The 21,668-nt window shown below is 42.7% G+C and overlaps 1 protein-coding gene across 2 annotated transcripts in view; it reads right to left on the bottom strand.

The window, feature by feature from the left end:
• Positions 1 to 21,668, bottom strand: part of MAPKAPK3 (MAPK activated protein kinase 3) — a 52,750-nt gene that overhangs the window by 29,991 nt on the left and 1,091 nt on the right. The window contains exons 1-2 of one of the 2 annotated variants that reach the window (XM_059480369.1): positions 16,824 to 16,856; positions 15,699 to 16,066 (exon numbers count right to left, since the gene is read on the bottom strand). In XM_059480369.1, coding sequence (XP_059336352.1) covers positions 15,699 to 15,941 — 243 coding nt within the window. In that variant the 5' untranslated portion in view covers positions 15,942 to 16,066; positions 16,824 to 16,856. Of the gene's footprint in view, positions 1 to 15,698; positions 16,067 to 16,823; positions 16,857 to 21,668 lie in introns of those variants that run through there. The other variant, XM_059480368.1, reaches the window with a different exon arrangement.

The following is a 21,668-nucleotide window of genomic DNA, read 5'->3' as shown; positions in this document are numbered from 1 at the left end:
AACTCAAACCAAGCCACCCTCATCTGAGATATTTCATAGGCAGCTCACAAAATTTGGGGGAATTTTACAAGTTTAATCTCTTCACCTGCTCCACACACACAAAGTAGAGACAATGCAAACTCATCTTAAAGCCATGTTGTGAAAATAACACTGATCCAGGCATTAGAGTGAAAACACCTCAAAGCACAACCAGGAGGAAGTGAACAAAAACCTAAATTCTGCTTTCAGAGCAGGTCTAAGCTAACCTGAAATAGAGAAATCCATACACTGAACAAGGACAATGAAACCAGCTATTGAAATCAATCATTTACCACTCCAATATTTTTGTCTGTGCACTGAAAAATCCTTAAGTGGGATAGAAAATACAGAGTGCAGGATAGTCAGAAGTACAAACACAGGATAGATCCTGACATCTCCTACATCTGAATGCTCCATTTACCAACACAAAAATGATATTTATGAGGGAGCTTTGTGTACGTGAGAGCAAACTGATCATTACAGATTTGAAACTTGGCTGAACTTGGGATGATTTTAAGGGTGACAGGGCGAGACACACCCAGAACAAAATTCACCCCTCAATAAACCTCAAATCCAAGTAACTGGCAAAGTACTGACACTAAATTTGTATTTTATGTAGTCAAAACAACTTTTTCCTCTAGTCTTATTACTGGAAAAGGTTGAAAAAATTCTGCCCCAAACAACTCCAAGATGTGTGAGGCCACGCAGAGCAAGGCAATCCCACCAAGTTCTTGGTCCAGCCCAATTCAGCCTCTTTGCAGAGGCACAGTGGAGTTCCCTGCAAGGAGAACTCATAGCACTGACCTCACCACAGCATCATGTTTCCTGACATCTCTTTTTTTTTTCTTTTTACACAAGATTTATCACATTAGTCACAGATCTGATGTCTTCACCAAGATAAACCACTCTCTCAAGTTACAGATATTTTGCCTGAGCAAGGACAATGACTTTGGTGGTTATTTTTGTTTCTTTCCACAATGAACCCTGATACTGCCCTAGAGGCTAATTACATCAGGAAAGTAATCAGCATTTTGAGATGCCTTTTCCTGATGCTGTCTTCAAACCACATCTATTCAGCTTTCATCACTGCTCTCCCTTCAAACACCCCTTATCCACAAGGATCAGCTTTGGAACAATTCAGATGCTTGATGTTTCCTTGATAGGCAGTATCTGTCACTTGATGCTGAGATTTGCAGGCTGCAAAGGCAGCTCCATCCACACATTAAGTGGTTCCAGCACTATTATAGGGAATCAGATCAACCCTGATGCACCAAATATAACCTAGGGTCTCCAGAGAAAGTTCTTTAACTTCTTTAATGCTGCTGTGCTGTCATTAATTAATCCCCAGAAGGGATAAACTCAAGTATCTGCATGCATTAGGCTTAATATTTTACTTCTTCCTATTTCTCACATCTTCTGGAGAAGAACATGTCTTCCACTTTGTTTTGATTTTGTAGCATTGTATTGATGACTTTATTGTTATTAATCTGTACCTCATACTTCTGCTTGAAAATCATTTACAAAAGCAGAGGAATCAATTGCTTAACACAACTCTCAGCATCTTTTACTGCAACTTCTTCATTTGCTTTGCTCAAATACAGCCTAATTTTTCTGGTATAGTAAAGAATCAAAGACTTGAATAAAAGATTTGATACCTTTATTAAAGCCTGATTGATCCAATAATCAAAACTAGGAATTATCTTCATTTCAGCATTATATTACACAAAATTGTGCCACTACACTGCCTTTAAAAATAGGTAATTTTCTACCACTCTGATTTTGTTTTAACTGAAATAATAAAATCAATAATTCTTAAACTCATTTATCTGATTGTTCTCTTCTCTCAGTAAGGGTCATTATCTCCATGTCTTTCAACCCACTATACTTATTAGCTGGTTTTATTTTCCTCAGTTCTACTGGGCTATACCAGATCCATTGTGTACCACATTTTTTTATCTTACAAAGTCTATGGGTAAGTAATTTGCTGCCTCTTTTTCTCCCATTTCAAGCTATCATTAAAACAGGTGAAATTAGAAGATACTTATTTCATATTTCCTGACTTGTGGGGCAATGAATAATACATTATATTTTAAGAAGAGAATTTAAAATAAATGCAATCAAACTAAAGAAGTCAGACTGTTTGACCAATTCTGCAGCCACTGTGCAGAGCAGCACAACCCACAGCCCAGCCTGGAGGGAAACAGCCCAGGGAACTCCCCACTGCTGCCCCAGCCTTCTAGCACTGCATGGAAAAGCAACAACTGCATGGAAAATGTCCTCTGGCCAACCAGCAGAAATACTAAATGTGCCTTATAGCTCCTGCAAGTCTTCCATGGGAGCCCTTGAACAAAATAACCAGGTAAACTTTGGCATATTCAGCTGAATAAGAGCCTCATATATCCAAATTTTTCTAACCTCATTTCTGGCAAATTCCAAGATGTAAAAATATAATCCTGTGTGGATAGACAGGAAGATGGAAATGTTGAAGTTGGAACAGAGATCTCATGGGGACAGAGTTAAATGGAAGAACCTTGGAGGGTCAGAGGCACAAAGCCAGCACAGCTCCAGGGAATGGCAGCAGCACCATCTGCTCTGGGACTCCCCTCTCCTATAGCCTTGATTTACACAGTGTACAGGAGCCTGAGTATTCCCCAAAATGCTTCCTCACTTCCACTTTCACAGTCAGTGAGCAAACAAATAGAGCTTCAAAACTCAACTCCCAATCCAAGGCAAACTCCAATAGGCTTTTCAGGAAAAAGGCAGAAAGGCATCTAACATTTCTGGTTTAGTTACTCATCCTACAAGTTAGGGTTTGTTGTATATTTGCAGTTACTAACAAGCCTCTAGTGGGCTACAGTTCCCAGTAATTAATGATTATTTGTTCCATTTTCTCTAAATAATACAAATTTTGGCTCTCACGTTCTTACACAAAGATATATACAACAAGGAAAAAAGGGCAAACCAATGTATTTTATTTTGAGCTAACAAGGTCCATGATTTCAGAAAATAAGAAACATGCAAATAATATACCAGAGCTTATGTTTCTATATAACCAGTAAAAATAAAATAAAATTAGAGAGAAAAGCCTCACTGAGTGGGGAACATATCAACTGCAAAGAAAAGGTAGAGATAATACAGTTCTATCTTGCCTCAGAAAAAGTTCAAGTGCAAATTCTGGTTTTATTTTTAAAGCAATTTTACTTTTTCTCTTTTTTGGTGCGTTATTTAAAAAAGTTATGTATTGAAAACACGAAATTTAGTAGTTTGGAAAAAAAATCAACAGCAAATTTAATCATACTTGAAAATTATAATTTCTATTTATTGACTGCTAAATGAACTTAGGAAAAAACGTATAGAGTGATGTCTCACAGATTACTTTCCCCTCATATAATTTTTAATAAAAATTCTGAAGTTTTGGGGTGGAAGCAAAGTTGACATTTACTGACATTTAGTAGTTAAACTGTAATCCTTCCAGAGAATGAATAGTAGAAAAAGGTGGGGGTGGAAGAGAAGGGAATCAACTTCTGCTCTGATTACACAGAAGAAAAAGTTAAAAAGCATGGAATAAACTGAATGAAAGCACAAACCCAGGAGTATTTGCAGATGAAGCTCTCCCAAACAAGGGGGAGGATGTCAGAGTTCCCAGGAATTCTGATTTTGGGCTCCCTAGAGATACTCCTTAGCAAACAGGCAGTCAGCTCTGGACCATTACTGGCCAGCAGTCCCACCAAAGTGGGAGAGATCACTGCTCCTGGTGTCTCAGTGACCAACACACCCTGACAGCTCCCAAGGTGCACAGGGATCCATTTGTGTGCTGAGGAAGGTGCTTCATAAATGTAATGAACCCATTTGCTAAAAGCAAAGAGAAAATTAGAAAACCCCCACAAGGGACATGACTGCTCTGTGCAGATACAAAGGACCAGTCAAGAATTCTGTATTATCATGCAAAAATATGTGCACAGGAATCTAAAGATTGCTACAGTCCACAGGTAGAAGGTATTCCAATGAGTAACTTGCAGATTTAGATTAAACGTGGTATGAAAGTGTAAATTATCTTATTACAGTTAATTTATTTTTTAATTAAAGTTTAAGTAGCATTTGAAGCCTTGAACAGACACCTCAATGCAGCCTAATTTCTCAGTAGGGTCACTGCATTAGAAAAGTTCCTCCTATGAATGGTTTCAAGTTAAAAAGTTGAAACTGAGGGAGTTCTGTCCTGGTGAGCTCTTTTGCAAAAACACCCAAACCTGGTAGACTTTGGAGCTTTAAAGGATCCTGGTCTTCAGAGAAGGAGAGGAGCCCTTGGTAATAAGAAGCAACACAACCCAGAACATTTATACTATAATATATTAACAGTGTTAATCTCAGGCAAAGAGCATTTAATGCTCTTGTGCACATAAAGGGGGAATGACAAGCAGCAGTCTCCTGGTAATCCCCTGCACAGCAGGAAACATGGGATGATGGGACACATTCATGTTATTAATTTTTAATATAAAACAGAGTAATGCTCCTTGATGATGAAGGTGCTGTGTTGTGCACATGAGAAGGTGGTGACCAGTGGTGATAATAACAACACCTACCCCTACCAAGCCATTCCTATGTTAACTTGCTCAAATGCAGATGGAAGATCAAGTTTAAAAGACAGAAATTTCCTTTTTGGTCTGCCCAGTCACAGCATCCTCAAGAAGCAGAAATAAATATCAGGAACTTGCATGACTGAGTTAGAAAGCAGTTGTTGAGCACTCAATACAGTCACAGCACCCTGAGTGGCCTCAGGTGGTTGAGTTTAGGGTTTACATAACCAAAACCAGAACACCAGTCTCCTCAGGAGCTTTGATGCTTGGGACAGATGGCACAGAAGACACAGGAGAAGCCCCACACTGAGCAGGATCATGGATGCTTTCCCACACTACCCTCAGAGATTTCTGTCTCACACTGGCTGCCCAGGCTCCAGCTCGAGCCATTCTCCTCCTCCAGAACTGCCCTCCTGTCAAAGCTGCTCCCTTCGGGCAGGACAGAGGAACAATCCTGGTTTGGTTTTAGACCCAGGCAGTCCTACACAGTATTTACCTCACATTGCCAAGACTGCCACAAACAGCAAGAAGCATTTAACAACAAATTACTACTGCTGTGTTGGATGTTTCATTGAACCAACACGTGTGAGAACTTTTTCCTTATTTTCCCTGGGAAACTTGGCTTTTGTGCACACAACACAGCATCCACCCTCCATCACAGCTCCACAAGTGATTCAGACAGCAGAGAAGTGGGAAAGACTCAGAACTAATTGCTCTTGTATGAAGTGTTTTATCAATAATGTATACTGCTGTTTTCTGCTCCTCTGAGTGCAGCAAGAGGTCAGTTTGGCAGATCTTGAGTGTCTTGTCCCATTTCTCAACAGTAACAGACACAGAGTTAGACACTTGCCTGCCCAAGCCAGGCAGTCACAGCTGTCACAGCAGAGACACCCTGGCAAGCAAGGATTCTGAAATCCAGCTGGAAAGGAAAGTCACCCTCACACTCCCTTCACCTTCACAAGGCCTTTAACAACAGCATCTCAGCACCAGGAAAAAGTTATTACAGGGCTAAGAGACTGGAGAGAAATTCTACCTGATACCAACCCACCAGAACTGGGACTGTTTCTAAATTAATTGACCGTCCCCCATGTGCCACTCTCACTTTGGCAGTCTGCTTCCCTGCACTCTTTGGAGATGCTACTTTGTAGGTTTTCAAACATTAAAAAAAAAAATCAACTTTAAACCCTCCCAACTAAACATGATAAACCTGGAAAACCACCTAATTCCAGTACACAAGACTGCTGTGCAGATATTTTGTCCTTTGTAAGCATGACTTACATCCCATGAACTCTGATGCAAAGCCAGATACTTGCTAAGAAACTGAAATAAAGAGTAAGAATACAACCAGCTCCCAAAGTAGTTTTCAATTCTATTCCAAGTTCCAGATACAAAGTTTAGCCTTTAAAAGTCAATAGCAGACATGCAAAAATTGAATTTAAACCTGCATTGGGGTGCATCATTTCATCATATATTTAAGCCAGTTTAAAGTATTAACTACCCATGTCTGAAGTTTCAGCTTCTGGTTTGAACTGTCTTTAGCAGTTGGGTTTTACCCTAATTCATATTAAATGTGAAAATAAGAATCAGAATATGCCTGAAAGGAACTTTCAATAACATTACACTGTTTTTATTTCCACAGGCCAAGTCTCATAAAGCACCTTCCTCCCTGCCCTTCAGAAGAAGGGGGGAAAAAGGATCTAAATATGAATAGCTGTTGCAAAAAACCTATTTCACTTTATGTTTACACCCACGTTTGGACAAGTACAAGTTGTCCAGGAAGACACACCGTTAACATGAAATTATTGTGCAAGGGATGGACAATACCCAGAGGCACAGCCACCAGCAGAGCTGAGGCCACAGCTCCATTTCCCTCTCCTTAGACAGGAGGATATTGTACCCCTGAAGCAGCAGCACATTTAACACAAGAGAAACAATAATATGCCTTCTGAAGCTCAAAGTTTCATTATTTATCCTGACAGTTTTGTGTTTATCTGTTGTAACAACTGGATCTGGAAGATCACAGCTAAATTTGTACAGTATATTAAAACTACAGGGGGTTTCTTCACATTTGAAATGCTCAGAGGAGCTCTGTTTTCTTTCAAGATCTCCACAGCATCACAACCTCTCAGCTCCTGGGGCAATGAATTTCACAGGTTAACTGTGTTTTAGAAATTCCTTTTAAATAATGCAATATTCCCAGGTCAATAGCAGCAAGGCTCAGTTCCCACCCTAAGGAAATGGATGCCTTGGAAAACCCAACCAAGCAGGTTTAATTGGAGCAGGTTTCACATTACTGGGCAAGGTGAAAGGATTGACAATTTTCTGCGTTATCATTCACACACAGACATTGAACATGGGTCAGAAAGAATAGTGCTCTGCTCCCCTTTATCACAAACTTACTGCTACAGGGTTTGGATGTATGCAAAATCTCTATTCTGTTCACAGAAAAACTCCTTAAAAAGCAGAGGACACAGCAGCGCCCTTACAACAGAGGCTTGAAAGAACAGGAAGCTTCAAAGCATCAAGGAACCACCAAGCCCCATCTACCTCCCAAATGTCAAATTTTGACTGTAAATTGATTGGAAAGGGAAGAGCAGAACAAAATGAAAGGCTTTTACTCTTCACCAAGACAATGGGGACGTTGTGCTGTAGCGTGGCTGCAGCAAGGCCGGTACGGTGGCACAGCAGCTGAGCCAGAAAATGCAGCGCCCTCCCCTCCCTACCTCGGATCTCTGACATCTTTGGTGCTAACAACTCGTTGCTGTGGAAACCAGACTGCCTCTGACAAAGCCACATTGACTCAAAGCAACATGTGGGAAAATGCAATAAGGCCCTGAGAGAAATTAATCCTTTACACGAAAAATAAATACAATTTTGGTTAAAAATTAAGGAAGTAAAGGGGAGTATTTCTCAGAGTTAGAACAACAGCAAGGATGACACTGGCAAATGTCAGGCCTTGTGTCACTGGAAAGGGATTTTAAGGACATTTCATCCCTGAATATATGTTAGATTCTGGGCTAAGGAGTACACAGGAGTCCAACACAGAACACAGGTGTGTGAGGCAGCTGCTCCTTATCCAGTTTGAAACTGCCCTCGTTTGAAAACAAAACCCCACCCAGCCCCACCCGCAGTACAACAGAAGGCAAGGCTGGCACAAAGCAGCCCAGGCTGACTCACACCTGGGCAAAACACCCAGCCAAAACCTCAGCACAAGCCAGGCCTGGCCAGAGATCACGAGTGCTCCACACCCTGCCATTCCCAAACCATTTATATATCTCAGAAATGCCATCCAAAAATCCCATAAACAATCAAATTTTTCTCTGATTTCTCTCCTTACAACAGTCTCAATAAATCTGTCCTCAGCCTTTGTTGACTCAGATCCCAGGAGCTGCTTTAGGGCCTGTTACTTGGAATGCCAGCGTCTTTAAGAGAGTATTTAAGAAAAAAAATCCTGGGAAAAAGCCCATGGACAGGAGCCAGAGTTTGAACTGGCAAGACTTAAGATCTGTGCACAGTGCAACTTTAAAAAGACTGGCTCCTTATCCAGATTATCTGAAATTACTCATAAAGATCGCACACTCAGAGTGATTTGTTTGGGTTTGGAGGGTTTTTTAAAACAAATTCAGGAGGCAAACTTCTCTGAAAGAAAAGTTAACTTTTGTACAAATCTAATATTTGAGTTTTTTCTTAATACAGGCCATGAAAGCTCCAGTGCAAAGTGCCAGGTATCACAAAGATTCAGGAACTGGGAGGTCACTCATGATTTACATGCTGAGCAAGAATCCTCTCCCCTTCACTGCCAAGGTATTAAAATGCTGCAGCGTTACAGCTTAATCTCATTTACGGAGCTTTGAATCATCTTAAGTGCTTAGGAAGTCTGTGTAAAATACCACAATCCCTGCAGTTCATACACCCTAATCCACACAGACCACACCACCAGCTTTCACTGCTGCTGATGGAAAGGAGTTCTCACGGTTTCCCATTAGTTAAGCAGGGCAGCTACTGCCCAGCTCCAGCACTGGCCACATCCCTTCCCTTCCCTTCGGTGTCGCTGTGTCTTCGGAGAGTGCAAGAGCCACACGGACTGCACACAACCCTGCAGGGCCAAAAGACATAAAACACATAAAGCTCTGCAGACAACTGTACTGTTGGCAATAGAATATTACACACCATCCTAAAGTCTGCTGTTCTAAAAACACATTTATCATGGAAAAGCAAAACAGGGAAACAAATTCAGGTCATATGAGAAATGGGAAATTCTTCAGGGTTCAGCAAAGATCAACTGCAAAACTATTTAGGGATGCAAAATGCTGCATGATGGTGTAAATAAATCAAAGACTGTATCATTTTTTAAAAGAAAAAAATGAATCACTGTATACAGTGAAGGCATTAGAACAGAACACTTCATAGGCAAGATATTAATCTACTCCCTCAAATTTGCATTGCCTCTTGCTCCCAATAACAGTGACACCTTCTTTCTCTGTGCTTCCCATGAATTTATCACAGCAGGAACATAAACTGTGCTTTCTGCTGAAACTGAACTGGCACAAACGACAACAGGAAGCCATTCATTCTCAAGCCAGGCCACTTTTAACACAGGGTGCTACCACAGACAGAGGAAAATACACTAAGGAGAAAGGGATGTGTGTGAGCCTTGACATTCAGGTGTGGAGCTGATTCTTCCTAAATGTTATCAGGTTTTTCCAATCTGGGAATCTATCTACATGATATGACCATAAGTAAATACACCTGAAGTACACTTGTGTTGCAAATTAAGTTTAAAATTCGTGCATCTTGCTCCTTTACACTTAAGCTGATTTGCAAAATCCAGTTACCTGCAACGAGACTCCCACTAGCACAAATCAGCGAGGTTTCTTTTGGTTAAATGGCACAGAGGATTTATACTCTAGAGCGAGGAGGGGCAGACAGAGAGGAGCCCTCTAGTGCGAGGAGGGTGTCGGCGATCAGCGGTGTCTGACCGAGGCACACACGTGCTCTGCTTTCAGCACCCTCCCCGCAGCTGAGTCAGGCACTTATCTGGAGCTTTATCGGCTCTTTGAACCCGGCAAGGCGGGGAACACGCCTTCATCTTCCCCAGCTTTGTTGCCGTGCAAGTCAGGCTGTAACGTGTGCCGGCTTGCTGAGAGACCGGGGGAGAACAGAGAGGTGCAAAGTAGCAGCAACATAGTTCTGCTTTTTCAAGATGACTTAATGGTTTATAGCATTTGGCTTTCTGTTTCTGCTTCTTAGGCTTAATTAATTGCCATTGAATAAAATAAATTTATTACGTATGGTTCCATTATTTCAGACTGAGCCCGCATTTTAATTTTTTTAATTATTTGCTATATTTCAAATAAAGAGTAGACCAGTCGAGAATGTCAGATCTTCAAAGTAAATGGATAAGTCCTCTTTTTTTAAAAATTAACTAGTCCAACTGACACTTTGAAAGGTGCCAGTCTGGCCCCAATAAGTACAAAGTGCTCAAAGACTCTGGTCTTGAATGACTCACTGGTTTAAAAACAATTCTTGTAGCAGTAGAAACGACCCACTTTTTAATCGACTGGAAGTTATTTTAGGTATTTTATGCATATTTACATAATAGTCACCAAGATTGGCACTGAAGGATAAAATTCAAGGACCAGTCTGATGCTATCCATATTTTAGGCACTCTGTGTAGACAGGGCTGCCATTTCACTGGAACTCTTCTGAACTCCTATTTATTCTATGCTGTATCCAGCTTTGATCTACAGCACAGCCCCCAGACTTTGTTACTCAGACCAAGCTGTGTTACTGACACTGGATTTACTGTAGCATGAGATAAACCAGCATAAACCCTCTGCAGGGAACATGGTAGGTAAGAGAGAACTACAGAACACTTCACTAGGAAGTGCTGATTGCCTCCAGAAACACACAATCATTCCAGAAGAGCTGCTTCACCCTGGATAAAGCCTGTTACACTTGGTTCCCCAAACTGTCATCACAGTTCTAAGCTTAGCACACCGTTATTCTTCCTTATGCCAAAAATGTTGAAATGTTTCATTCCTAATCTGGCATAATTCTCTTCTAAAAATGCAATATGCAGCATCTCAGAAGATTGGTAACATTTCCTATTCTACAAGCAATCATCAGCCTAAAATAACCTTCACTTTCACTGTGTGCAGTGCTTTCTCCACTGCTGCATTATTTTCCTTGGTCATTATCTTACTTCGGGCAGCAAGCAGGGTATTTTACAAGCACCAGCTATTTAGATAATTTGCAAAACAAATACTTTGGACTGTACAGGCTCCTGTGTGTGAGCAATCATGACCTAGCTCCAGGGTAAACTAACTGGAAACAGACTATCCCAATAATAGCTTTTGCAGAACTATTTAATGTAATCAGAAACATTAAAATTGAGTGGGAGACAGAAACATAGCTCAAGACTAAATCAAACTGAGGCAGAATGCCTGTGTCTGTCCACAGCAACTCACCTATGGAAAGCAGAACAACATTCTCTAGATAGTCCTATGTGCAGGTCCCAAGAATAATTTTGGGAAGGACTTATTTTAAAAATTTTTTTCTCCATTATCTGTTTTATTTCCTTCTGAGAAGAAAGTTGTGCTAACACTCTTATGCATAGCAGCAGAGACTCCTACTCTACAATTATTTCTATCGTTCACTAAATATTCTTCATACCTAAAAGGCAAGGAGGGTGCTCAATTTTGTGTTTGCTTTTTGCTTTATTTAACATTTGGGCTATGCCTATTTGTCTTCAAATCAGCAAGTTACAGTCACTTTTCTGCTGGCACAGAGCAGCACAACACATTTTCCATGAGGCAGGGGATGCTTTATCTCACTATTTATTCCAGAGGATAAGGTCTGTGTGTACATGTGGTACTTGGGGACATGGTTCAGTGATGGGCTTGGAAGTGCTGGGTTAATGGTTGCACTTGATCTTTAAGGCTTTTTACCAACCTAAGCAATTCCATGAAGTAGCAGGTCCATTCATACACCCTCCACCTGAGCCTGAAGTGCTGGGTGGCTGGAGGATCTGCAGCACACAGGGCATGTGCCCAGTGCTTAGGGGGAAGCATTTTACCACTGCTACTCAGGAGTTACCCATCCCCAAAGTGCCAATGCACCCATAACCAAAGTTTCCTGAAATTCCAAGGGTCTTTGTTTTGTGGCTATGCCTGAACTGTCCTTCCTTTTCTTCTGGAAAAAAGCACCACCTCTTTACTGAAGATAAATAGTATGGCAATGATGTCTAACACTGTTTTTATATCCTGAAACATCCACCAAAATCATGAAGCTACAGGTGCAGAGAAGCCCCAATACCCTGCAGGAGGCTCCCTACCTCTCTGTTCTCTCTATTCTTATTATTTCTTAATTCCAGCTCTGAGCCCTTCCTACCATTTTCCACAAAACAAAGGAGATCATCAAATACATGACAGTATTATTTTGACACCACTTAGCAGGAATTTGTGCCAAAAAGGAAATGAGGGAGAAGGAAAGAAAGAACAAGGAGCTTTAGGTTGGGATTTTTTTCATGGAAGGCAAGTCCCAGGAGTTCACATTTATCCTCACAGGTAAGCAACTATTTTGGTTTCCTCCTCTCCCTAAAAACAGTGAGGAGTGCAAACACCAGCAGAGAACACTGGGGCAGATGTCAGTGTTAAAGAAGTGGAGGTTAAACTTGCCCTAAAGCCTCAAAAGGTAAAGTGAACAGAAGGGGGCAGGCTGGCAGAGAGGAGATAAAAATAGAAGAGTGACTAGACTTCACTTGACAGCTATTTCTGGACCAACTATGGAAAGAGATCTGAGAAGCTTTTCTATTTGTAAGGGAGGCAGAGACCAAAGCATAGCTGCCTTCTAGAAGGCCACAGTCCTGCACAGCAGTTTTGTTTATGCTTCTGCTTTTCTAAATCCTCGTGTTCTCACTATTTGGAAACAGTGCTGCTCAGCCAAAATGTCATTATGTGTCTAAGTGAGAAACCAGATGAGATTTTCTGGAGCAGGACAGCAATGCCTGTGGCATTTCAATTTAAGAGAAACAAAGCTGACAGCACATTGTAAACTGGGCAGCAAATCACAACGCCAAGCCGAGTAAACTAAGCCACACAGTATTTTAGGAAAATAACCAAAACCCTGCAGTATCTCCAAAAGGATGTCTTGTGTTTTCCCACTCCAAAATGATTAATGAAATTCTAACCTGTTCCAATTATAGATATGGACTAACAACAACAGGGACCTCCCAATTCCAGCATGGAGTGCTTGATTGATGTATGGCTCTGGGAATTAATATTTTTGCCTGTTCAAGCCCTTTCCTCTTGAGTACCCCTGCTAAAATTCCTTCCATTGAGTAATTTCTATCCAGACCCTGGCTGTGCTGGCTCTGTTCTCATTTAAAAGAAATCCTGCAGGCAGAAAGCAGTGTGATCTGCCCAGTCAGGAGCTGCTTTAATGGGCAAGTTTGATGTAAAGGAGAACAGCCTATTACACTTTATCTTCAGCAGCAGGAGGGAAGTTCTTCCTTTCCCAGGAGCAGGTTACAGCAAGCACTCTCATGCCTGAAGTATTTGTCCACAAATATACATAAATCTCAATGGATATGTGCAAGCAACCTCCAGAAAAAAATCCATCCAGCATCCCTTTTTTTCATGTTCAACTTGCAACTCAGTCTTTCCATTTCTCTTTACCTGTCATACCAGTTGGGTTTGCTCTGTAACAGCTTCATCAGTCTCACTTTCTATTTCTGTAAGTGAATGATAACCCTGCCATCACACCTGAGAAGAACGAGCAGTGGCAAGGCCCTGTTGTCCCTACACAGAGAATTCTGCTGTGAAGCTGTTTCTGAATATTTTTTCCTAAGCTTCTTGTTCCTTTTACATAACTGCTTTGACTGGATGATTTGCTCTGAACTGTCATCTGGAGCAGGTTTGAGACTTGTGTGGCCCAGTTCAGGTTTCACAAGAAACAAAGGAAAAACTTCCTATGAATATTTTCATCCTTGCAAATATCTTCAGGGCTGGGAAAAGATGTTTCTATTCTTGCAAATTAACCAAGCAGAGTTTTTATCCCTCCTTGTTGGATAATCTCCTCACCAGACCATCTTTGCAGAGAGCAGAGGATTCTCTCTGGGCTGCTGGCAGTTTTACTTAATTGCATGTTTAACTTTTTATTCAGCACTTAAACCCATAATGATGAGAAATGCACACATGCAAGCAGCAAACTATTATCTGCCATTCAAACTCCCTAGAGAACTTATAAACATCTTGATATTGCTGCCATGCTTCTGCCCTGTTCAAAAGAAAAGTGCACACATTGCACAGCTGGATGGGAAACAGGATGACAAACACATTTACAGGGTAAGGTCAGTGATCCATCAGCTATTGCTGACCTGAAATGACTGGAGAAGTGGAACTTTGGTCCTTAATGTATATTAAAAGTTCTGAAAAATCAGCCCACTCAATCAGTGCTAAACATAAACAGGTATTAGAGACTCCACCAATAGGTTCCTCCAACCCATCAAGCAGAAGACATTCTATCAGGGCACAGCAATTTCCATTCTCTTCTCTCTCTCCCCAACTCTGAGGGCTAAAATAAAAAAAATAGTTTCAGGTGCTAATATACATTGGAATATGTTTGCTACTTCATTCCAGAGGTACAAAATTTGCTCTGGAACATACTTGTTGCTACTGGATTGCCCTCTGGAAAGGCAACTTCTATTTTAAAATGCTTCCAGCCCTTATGACTGCAAACCCTTTGAAGTGTGAATGATCTCTAACCAGCAACAAAGCCACTGAACTCTTCAGAAACAGCAGATCAGCTTCAGCATTAACTATGATCCTTCATCACAGTATGCTAAGTTTAGAAATTAATGTTGCTAGCACTGCAGAAGGACCTGATTAATGGATCATCTCAGAGACACAAAGATGTGACACTCCCCACGGCAGGTGCAAACCCCAGGACCTGCAGTCTGTTGTCAAAACCTCCAGTTTCCCTATGATAAACTTCTGTCAGTCAGCTATGTGAAGCTAATACAAAAGAGTGTGATAAACTCCATCAGAGTGTTGGAAACACGTGAATTAATCAGCAAATTATTGTACTATAAGCTTTTCTAGCTCCTCTATTAATTTTTTTTTCCAGTACCCAAAGCTGCCAGGTATTTCCAGGCTTCTCTATCACAATGCAAAGTTCTGTTTGGTAAAGACCATCCTCAGGCTTTGGTAGAGCCTCCAGCTGACCCCTGGCAGATCCACTCTGCTCCCAGCAGACATGGAGTGTGAATAGGGACAGGAAGGATACCTGAGAGCCTCCTGGACCCACCAGATTAACACCAGCAAGGAATCTGTAACACCCATAATAATTCTCATGACAATTATTTCAGCTGCTTTTAGTCTTCTGGTACTGAACCATCCTGGTTCTCATTTAGGCTGGTTTTTTTCCCAATAATGTGGTTTAAGAGCACCAAGGAAATTTTCAAGTTTAAAAGCTGCAGAACAAAAGGCAAGTAAGCTTTATGCTCTCTAATGAATGGTTATTGCTCCATTTATTTAAGTGGTACTTACCACCATAAATATCTACTAAACTCACTTGCCATCCTGGTGTAATCAGTGCTTTCCCAGGAAATAGCCTTTGGTAAATTGATCACAAAAATAAAGGAGGAATATAAATTAACAACTAGAAGTGCTCCTTAAGAAAAATCTTCATACAGAGGAAAGACTGAAGATCAATGAACATTTAAGTATTTCACAGCTTAGGCCTATTCACTGCACAAGATCCAAAATAGTTTCCTTTGTTGAGTATTGCATAATATGTTCATTCAAAATCTAACAAGTTTTCTCCCAGAACACACCAAGACACGGTTCTCTCCCCCGCTTTCTTGTCTTTTAAATATGAACACAAGAATTTCACAGCTGATAACGTTATTCTGGAAACTACACAGAATATTCTGGAAAAGACTCAAGCTGGGACTCCAGTGTTGTGATAGCAAATGTTTCCACATATTCAGATTCTTCACACATCACTCTTTGAGAAAGGTAAGCACAGAACAAGTAGCTTTTACAGGGAATGAACTTTGGCCTCCAAACCATAAATAAGGAAAAAAAGACAAAACACACATACCTTCAAAGCACATTTCTGGCCTGTCTGCTTGTTGAAACACTCCAGTACCTTGCCATTGATTCCTAACCCTAGCACACGTTTGGAGAGTTTGTAGTCGTCTGTAACTGCATGTTTTTTTATCTCTAGTTTGACATGGGCTGTTCCCCCAGGCAAGGATTTCACGCTGCTCTTGCTCTCCACACTGCTCTTGCTCTCCGCGAGACTTTCTGCCTGGGATTCCTGTTCACCTTCACTTTGTTCCATATCAGGGAAGACTCTGGGATGACAGAGATACCCCACAGGAATCTGTCGGGTACCTTCAGCAGAGCCCGTTCTCTAAAGCAATCAAACCCAGTGCTTCAGGCAGTCCATTTGCTCGCCATTTAGTCCTGAGTAAAAATGTAAACACATGTTAGTAATTGATATCAACTATTGTCCCACCTGACCGCTATTCTCTTAACAAGATGACCAGGTGCCAGAGAGAACACAAGTGAAGGGTCACCTCAGGAAAGCACACCTGAGCTTTACAGACCTGTCACCCCAGTTCAGTACACACAGCTCTCAGGCTGCAGGTATAAATCACTGCTTCTACTGCAACAAAAAGTTACTGAGTAACTGCTGGGTCTTGGACTAACACCACAGCTAAGGTCTGTACAACAGAACAAGGCTTCGAGCTCAACAACCCTCATCAACCACTTGTTGCCTCAACGTTTCATATAGAAATCCTCACAAGGGTCCCCTGCCTCATCCCGACACTCCCAAATTGCGCAAGAGAACCACGAATACCTGGACTGAACCCCAGAGAGGCACTGCCTGAGGAGGCACCGAACTCTGGGACTGCGCTTTAATTGCCCGGGTCCCCATGCTAGGGGCAGGGACCTCCAAACCTCCCAGAAACTGCAGTCCGTGGAGATGCCATGGCGTGGCTCCCAAAGCCGGGAGGGTCCCGCTGGGGACCTGAGGGGAATCCCCGGGCCGGGTGCCGGTGCCAGCCGCGCCGTTACCAGGAGCGGAGGGGCCGCTCGCTCAGGCCCCCGCGCTGAGGCGGCGGCGCAGGGCGGGAAAGCCCTGAGGCGAAGCCGGGAGAGCGGGGGGCGGCGGCGGCGGGAGCCGGGCGGGGGCAGCTCCACGCCGGAGCTCCATTACCTGCCTGTGGCGGCGCGGCCCTAGCCGAGGCTTCCCGGAGCGGCTCGGGGAAGGCGGGCTCTGCCTGGGTCCGCCCCGCCGCTCCGGGCAGGTGCGCGCCGCCTTCCCGCCCCGAGCCGCGCCGGGCTGCCGGCGGCGGGACCGGCCCGAGCCCCGACAAGCGGCCCGGACTGGGCCGGGCCCGAGAGGGGAGCGGGAGCTGCCTCGTGTTCAGCTTCCACTGCTCGGGCTCTCCTGGACAACCCTGGTGGGGAACAACCCCTGCGGTGGTTTTAAGGTGATCTAGGGCGGCGATTTACCGCACGATATTAATTTATTGGGGTAAACGGCCCTGCTAGAGGGGGGAAATGAGGCTGCAGCGGCGGCGGCGGCTCCGGGCTGGTACCGCAGCGCGCCCGCGCGGTGGCACCGCCGGCCCTTCCCCCGATGGCTCCTCGGGGAAGGGAGAATCGCCACGCTCGCTCCGAACCCTGTGTTAAACGGGCTTTTACAGGGAGATGAGATAGCGGGCAGTGATCCTTCAGGCGCTTGGCTACCGGAAGGCTGCTCTCACTTAATGCAGTCACTGAACGCGACCAAAGACGCGGTCAGTGTTTCTCGGCGCTTTCGGATGCACAGTCAGGATACTAAAAGAGATGGTTCCCACAGCAACTGTCGCTCATCAGTGGTGCACAGAGTGTGGTTCCAGGGATGTGAAATGCTGAGCTTTTTTCCCTACATGTGAAGATGAGTCATGCATCGAAATGGAGCTGTATTCGTATCACTGGAAGGAGCTTAAAGTTCACATGCTTTACAAGTTAAAAATACATTTGTCATTTTACGTAACATAATAGCATCTGGAGTTCTAGCAGATAGGAAAATAATTAAAAGGACTAATGAGCCCTTTCCCCAAGGAATAAAAAGTAGTTCAACTTAGCAGGATGCAGATCTGCAGTACATCACCATGTGATGTGATGCTACAGCTATTCTGCCTCAGGTTTCCCTTCCAGGCTTTCAGCACTTCAGTTGCTGGAGGGCCTGGCCCCCTGATTCAGTTCACTTATTCTGGGCTAATCAAATCCCTGAGGAAAACAGCTATTTCCAATCTTTTCAGGTTTAGCTGTCAGCCGTCTTAGTCTGCATCACCTCCCACTGTGGTAGTCTCAGAGAAATGTATCTGTAACTGTGAGCTCCCAGGTTGCAAACCTTCAATAACATCGTTCTGCTGTCACCAGCTTGCTCTGATTTTCCTTCCCATGCCTTCTCCCTGTCTCTGCTTTTCTGTTTGTCCTGGATGGTAACTTCCTTCTCTTTGCAACAGGTAACTATTAGTTCTCTTCTCTGCACTCAGTCACTGGGGGCCAGACCCTTCAGAAAACTCCTAAATCTCTCCACTCTCTTCTGCATTTTTTATTTTGAAAACCATACTTGCTCACACCTATCTGTAGCTCCCATTCCTGGCCCTGCTTTGGATTTTTCCATGTAACTCTCACCCAAAAGCCCACGGCTGCCCAAAGCAGGCAGGAGTTACACTGACTAGCACATTGAAGCTGGTAGAAGGTGATTTATGGCTCTATTCTAAGAAATATTAAATGTTGTAAAAATTCCAAGCAGATGTCTACTGAAGGGGTTGCTATTTTCTGTAGTGTGTCAGAAGTAAGGAATTTCATTAAGAAACTATGACTCTAACTATTACAAGAATGAGTTTCTAAAAAAATAAGCTGTGCATGGAAAGCAAGGAGGAAAGATGAGGGAATGAGACAGGATGTGTGAAATTAGTTGGTTCTACATGCCTCAGTTATGAGCCATCTCCTGATGAGAAGAGTTACGGGGACAATAGAAACAGGGACAACAAAAACCACATTTTTGAAGTCAGAGGAGTATCTCACTGGATGAAAAGCTTGTTTGGGTTCACCACCTGATGTTGCCTGGATATGCTCTTGGCAAAGCTCATCATTTTACCAGCAACCAGTAGTAAGTTTAAGCAGGGCAAAACCCAATGTGAATCATGGTTAATAAGGCCTTACTTCAACCCTCTGCTCATTTCAACCACCATAAACTCCTAAAAAGCCTTTCTAGCATCAGCCCAAGTATCAGACAGCCTCACTCTACACAAGGATGACCCCAAAATAAAAAGCAGCTCCTGAAGCCTCTCTTGGTGCTCATGGCAGGTGGAGCTCCATGAGCATCCTCTGGAGATGGTGATGGAGAATACACTGACAGGCCCACTGCAGCTCCTTGAGCCAGGGGATGTTTTTCACTCAAACAGATGTTTTTATTTATTTATTGATGTTTGCTTTTTGAAGTTAAAAAAACCCCTAAAACAGCACTATTACAGGCTGAGCCCACTACAGCAAAAGTTCTTTCATCTTCACAAAAATCCTCAACACTGTAAATTAAACATTAATCCTACTTTTACCAGAAGTCTCCAACAGCAACAACATAGAGCAACTTAAATTTCAAAAGAGAATTTGGTGTAGCTCAGTTATGCCTGCTTGTCTCAAAATAAAACACAGCTTATAGGAGAAAATATCGAGGTTCTCTTCTTTCAATGAGCTTAGGGGCAGCAACCCCTTTCCTCTAACCAGTGTCTTAACCTGGTGAAGCTTTTTATTTTAGCCAGCACACAGTTTGGATATGTTCTCCCTGATTTTATCATGTCTTCAATATTACAGATACCTGCTTTACAGACAGACAGCACCACTCTGTTCTAACAGAGAAGGTTAATTTTGGATGTTTCACTGGGTATTTTCACTGTCTTTTTATTGGGCGGTAGCAATTCAATAGCTGGGATCAAAGACATTTCAGACTTTCAAATGTCTCATTTCCCAATAAAAATGAAAGGAACTGAATTTGCTGTAATCTGGAGAGCTAGGAAAGCTGATGTCATCAAATGTTCTCTGAGGGGTGGCAGATCTTGAGGAGTGATACCTGAATGATACAGGGATCTCAGTTTCCTTATATACAAAAGTGCTTTGCTTGGTGGTCAGCCCTTTGATGGCAATGTTTCATGGAAATAGCTGTGATACAGAAATTATCAGCTGAAAACTAGTGACTTGTTTTTCTGAAACTTTGCTTTGTCTGAGTAACAGCTCTCTATTTTTTCCTGCTGTTATGAGAAATCCACACTCATGGGATGCATTATACAGATGTCACCAAAGAGAAAATCCTCTGTACTGTCAGGTTGAAGTGAGGACACAGCTTTGTCTGGTTGGGCGGTTGCAACAACCTTATTAAATCCCCCAGGAAGTTCTTCAGAAACTGCAGCTGTGATATTAAAAGAAAGAAAGGGCAGCTCTACAGAGTAACATTTTGATAAGAAGAACAAAAGCAGTCTCTTGTAGGATCTTCAGTTTAGACTGTCATGTACACAGTGGTCTGGAACACAAACTATATGCATGTTTTTTCGCCTGTCTTTTGGCTCTGCTCTGGAGGTGTCTGTCTCAGACTTATCAAAAAGGCATGAAAAAAAAACCAAACTCAAAAAGCTCATCAGCAAACAGCCTGGCTCTTTTCTCTCCTGGCTGACACAAACCAGGTTTATAAAGCTCTTTCATAGGCAATGATCTTTACTGATGCTTTGTTGTTAGAACAACTTCTCTTTTAGTCTCAGCACCCTCTGTCCTTGTGTCCATGGGATTATAGCATGGTTTCCAGGAGGAATTAAAATTCTGGCCATGAAGCAGCTTCTAGTTAAGGAAACAGAAGTCTCAAGAACACCACTCTCACCATGTGGAGAGCCTGTCCTAGTAGCTGACTTTGTTCCTCAAGATTAATTCCTCCATGTTAGCACATAGCAGGTATTTTCCTATAGAAATGCAGACGAGGCTAGAAAAGCTGCTTTTTTATGCCTGGCTTCAGACACCCTATTACAGGTATCTTGTCTTGGTCATTGAGAAGGTTTTGGGAGGCTCCATCTATGTTCCTTCACAGTTTATTGATGGAGGAGTCAGAGAGATACCAGCTGGACATTTCCCTTTCAGCAGATATGAAAAAAAAGACACATTTTTTTTTGCAGAAGAATCATAAATCAAAAGTATAAAAAATCTTCTAATCTGTCTACAGGAGATGGTGCTTCATTTTATGCTGCAGTGGAGCAGAAGAAATTAATCTCTTTCACTGAAACATCCTGCAACTAATGGGTATGACAGCATTACCTGGTAGTCCTGGGGTGGCCTTCCAGATCACTCAGCAATACAATTTTTGCAGCATTTGAATCAAGCACCAAAACTCCTAGCAGATGCCACAGTGCCATCACCTTCTAGGTCACCATGTGCCACAAGCCTCAGGACCACAAATATGCTGAGCTCCTTCTAATAACCCAGGGTATTTTTCCACAGCTTGAAATAAAACCCATTCCTTTCTGCACATCCTACTTCTCATGGAGCCAGCTCAGATGTCCCTGTATCCATGGCACAGCTCACCCACACCCTAGAGACTCCTCCATTGTTACTCACCCGGTTGGGAAATCAAAACCACACCATTAAATGCACCACCTGTTGTCGATTACAGGAATTGGTGTGTCCTGCTCGAATAACGAGCTGGCCCCTCTAAACAAGCAACAGCTGCTGTTCTTGGTAACGTTGGGTCACTCACTGGGGTTTGTTATACTACAGCTCAGGGTAAGGGCCAGGCAGTAATCAAAGGGGTGACTTTCAGTCTTTCAAGCTCTGGTGAAGGTAAACCAAGTTCCCCAGACACACAGACCCCTCTCAAAAGTTACGATTCTGGATGTCATTTACACCAAGAAGATCCTGCAAGATCACAGGAATGTCCAAATGCCCAGAAGAAGTCGTGTAACACCGGCAGTGGGAAGGGGCTCTGGGCACCGGTTTTCCCAAGCACACATTTAGCAGCAGATGGTGC

Source organism: Ammospiza nelsoni, chromosome 11, assembly GCF_027579445.1.
Source record: "Ammospiza nelsoni isolate bAmmNel1 chromosome 11, bAmmNel1.pri, whole genome shotgun sequence".
Taxonomy (NCBI): domain Eukaryota; kingdom Metazoa; phylum Chordata; class Aves; order Passeriformes; family Passerellidae; genus Ammospiza; species Ammospiza nelsoni.
This window is presented reverse-complemented; position numbering and strand designations above follow the sequence as displayed.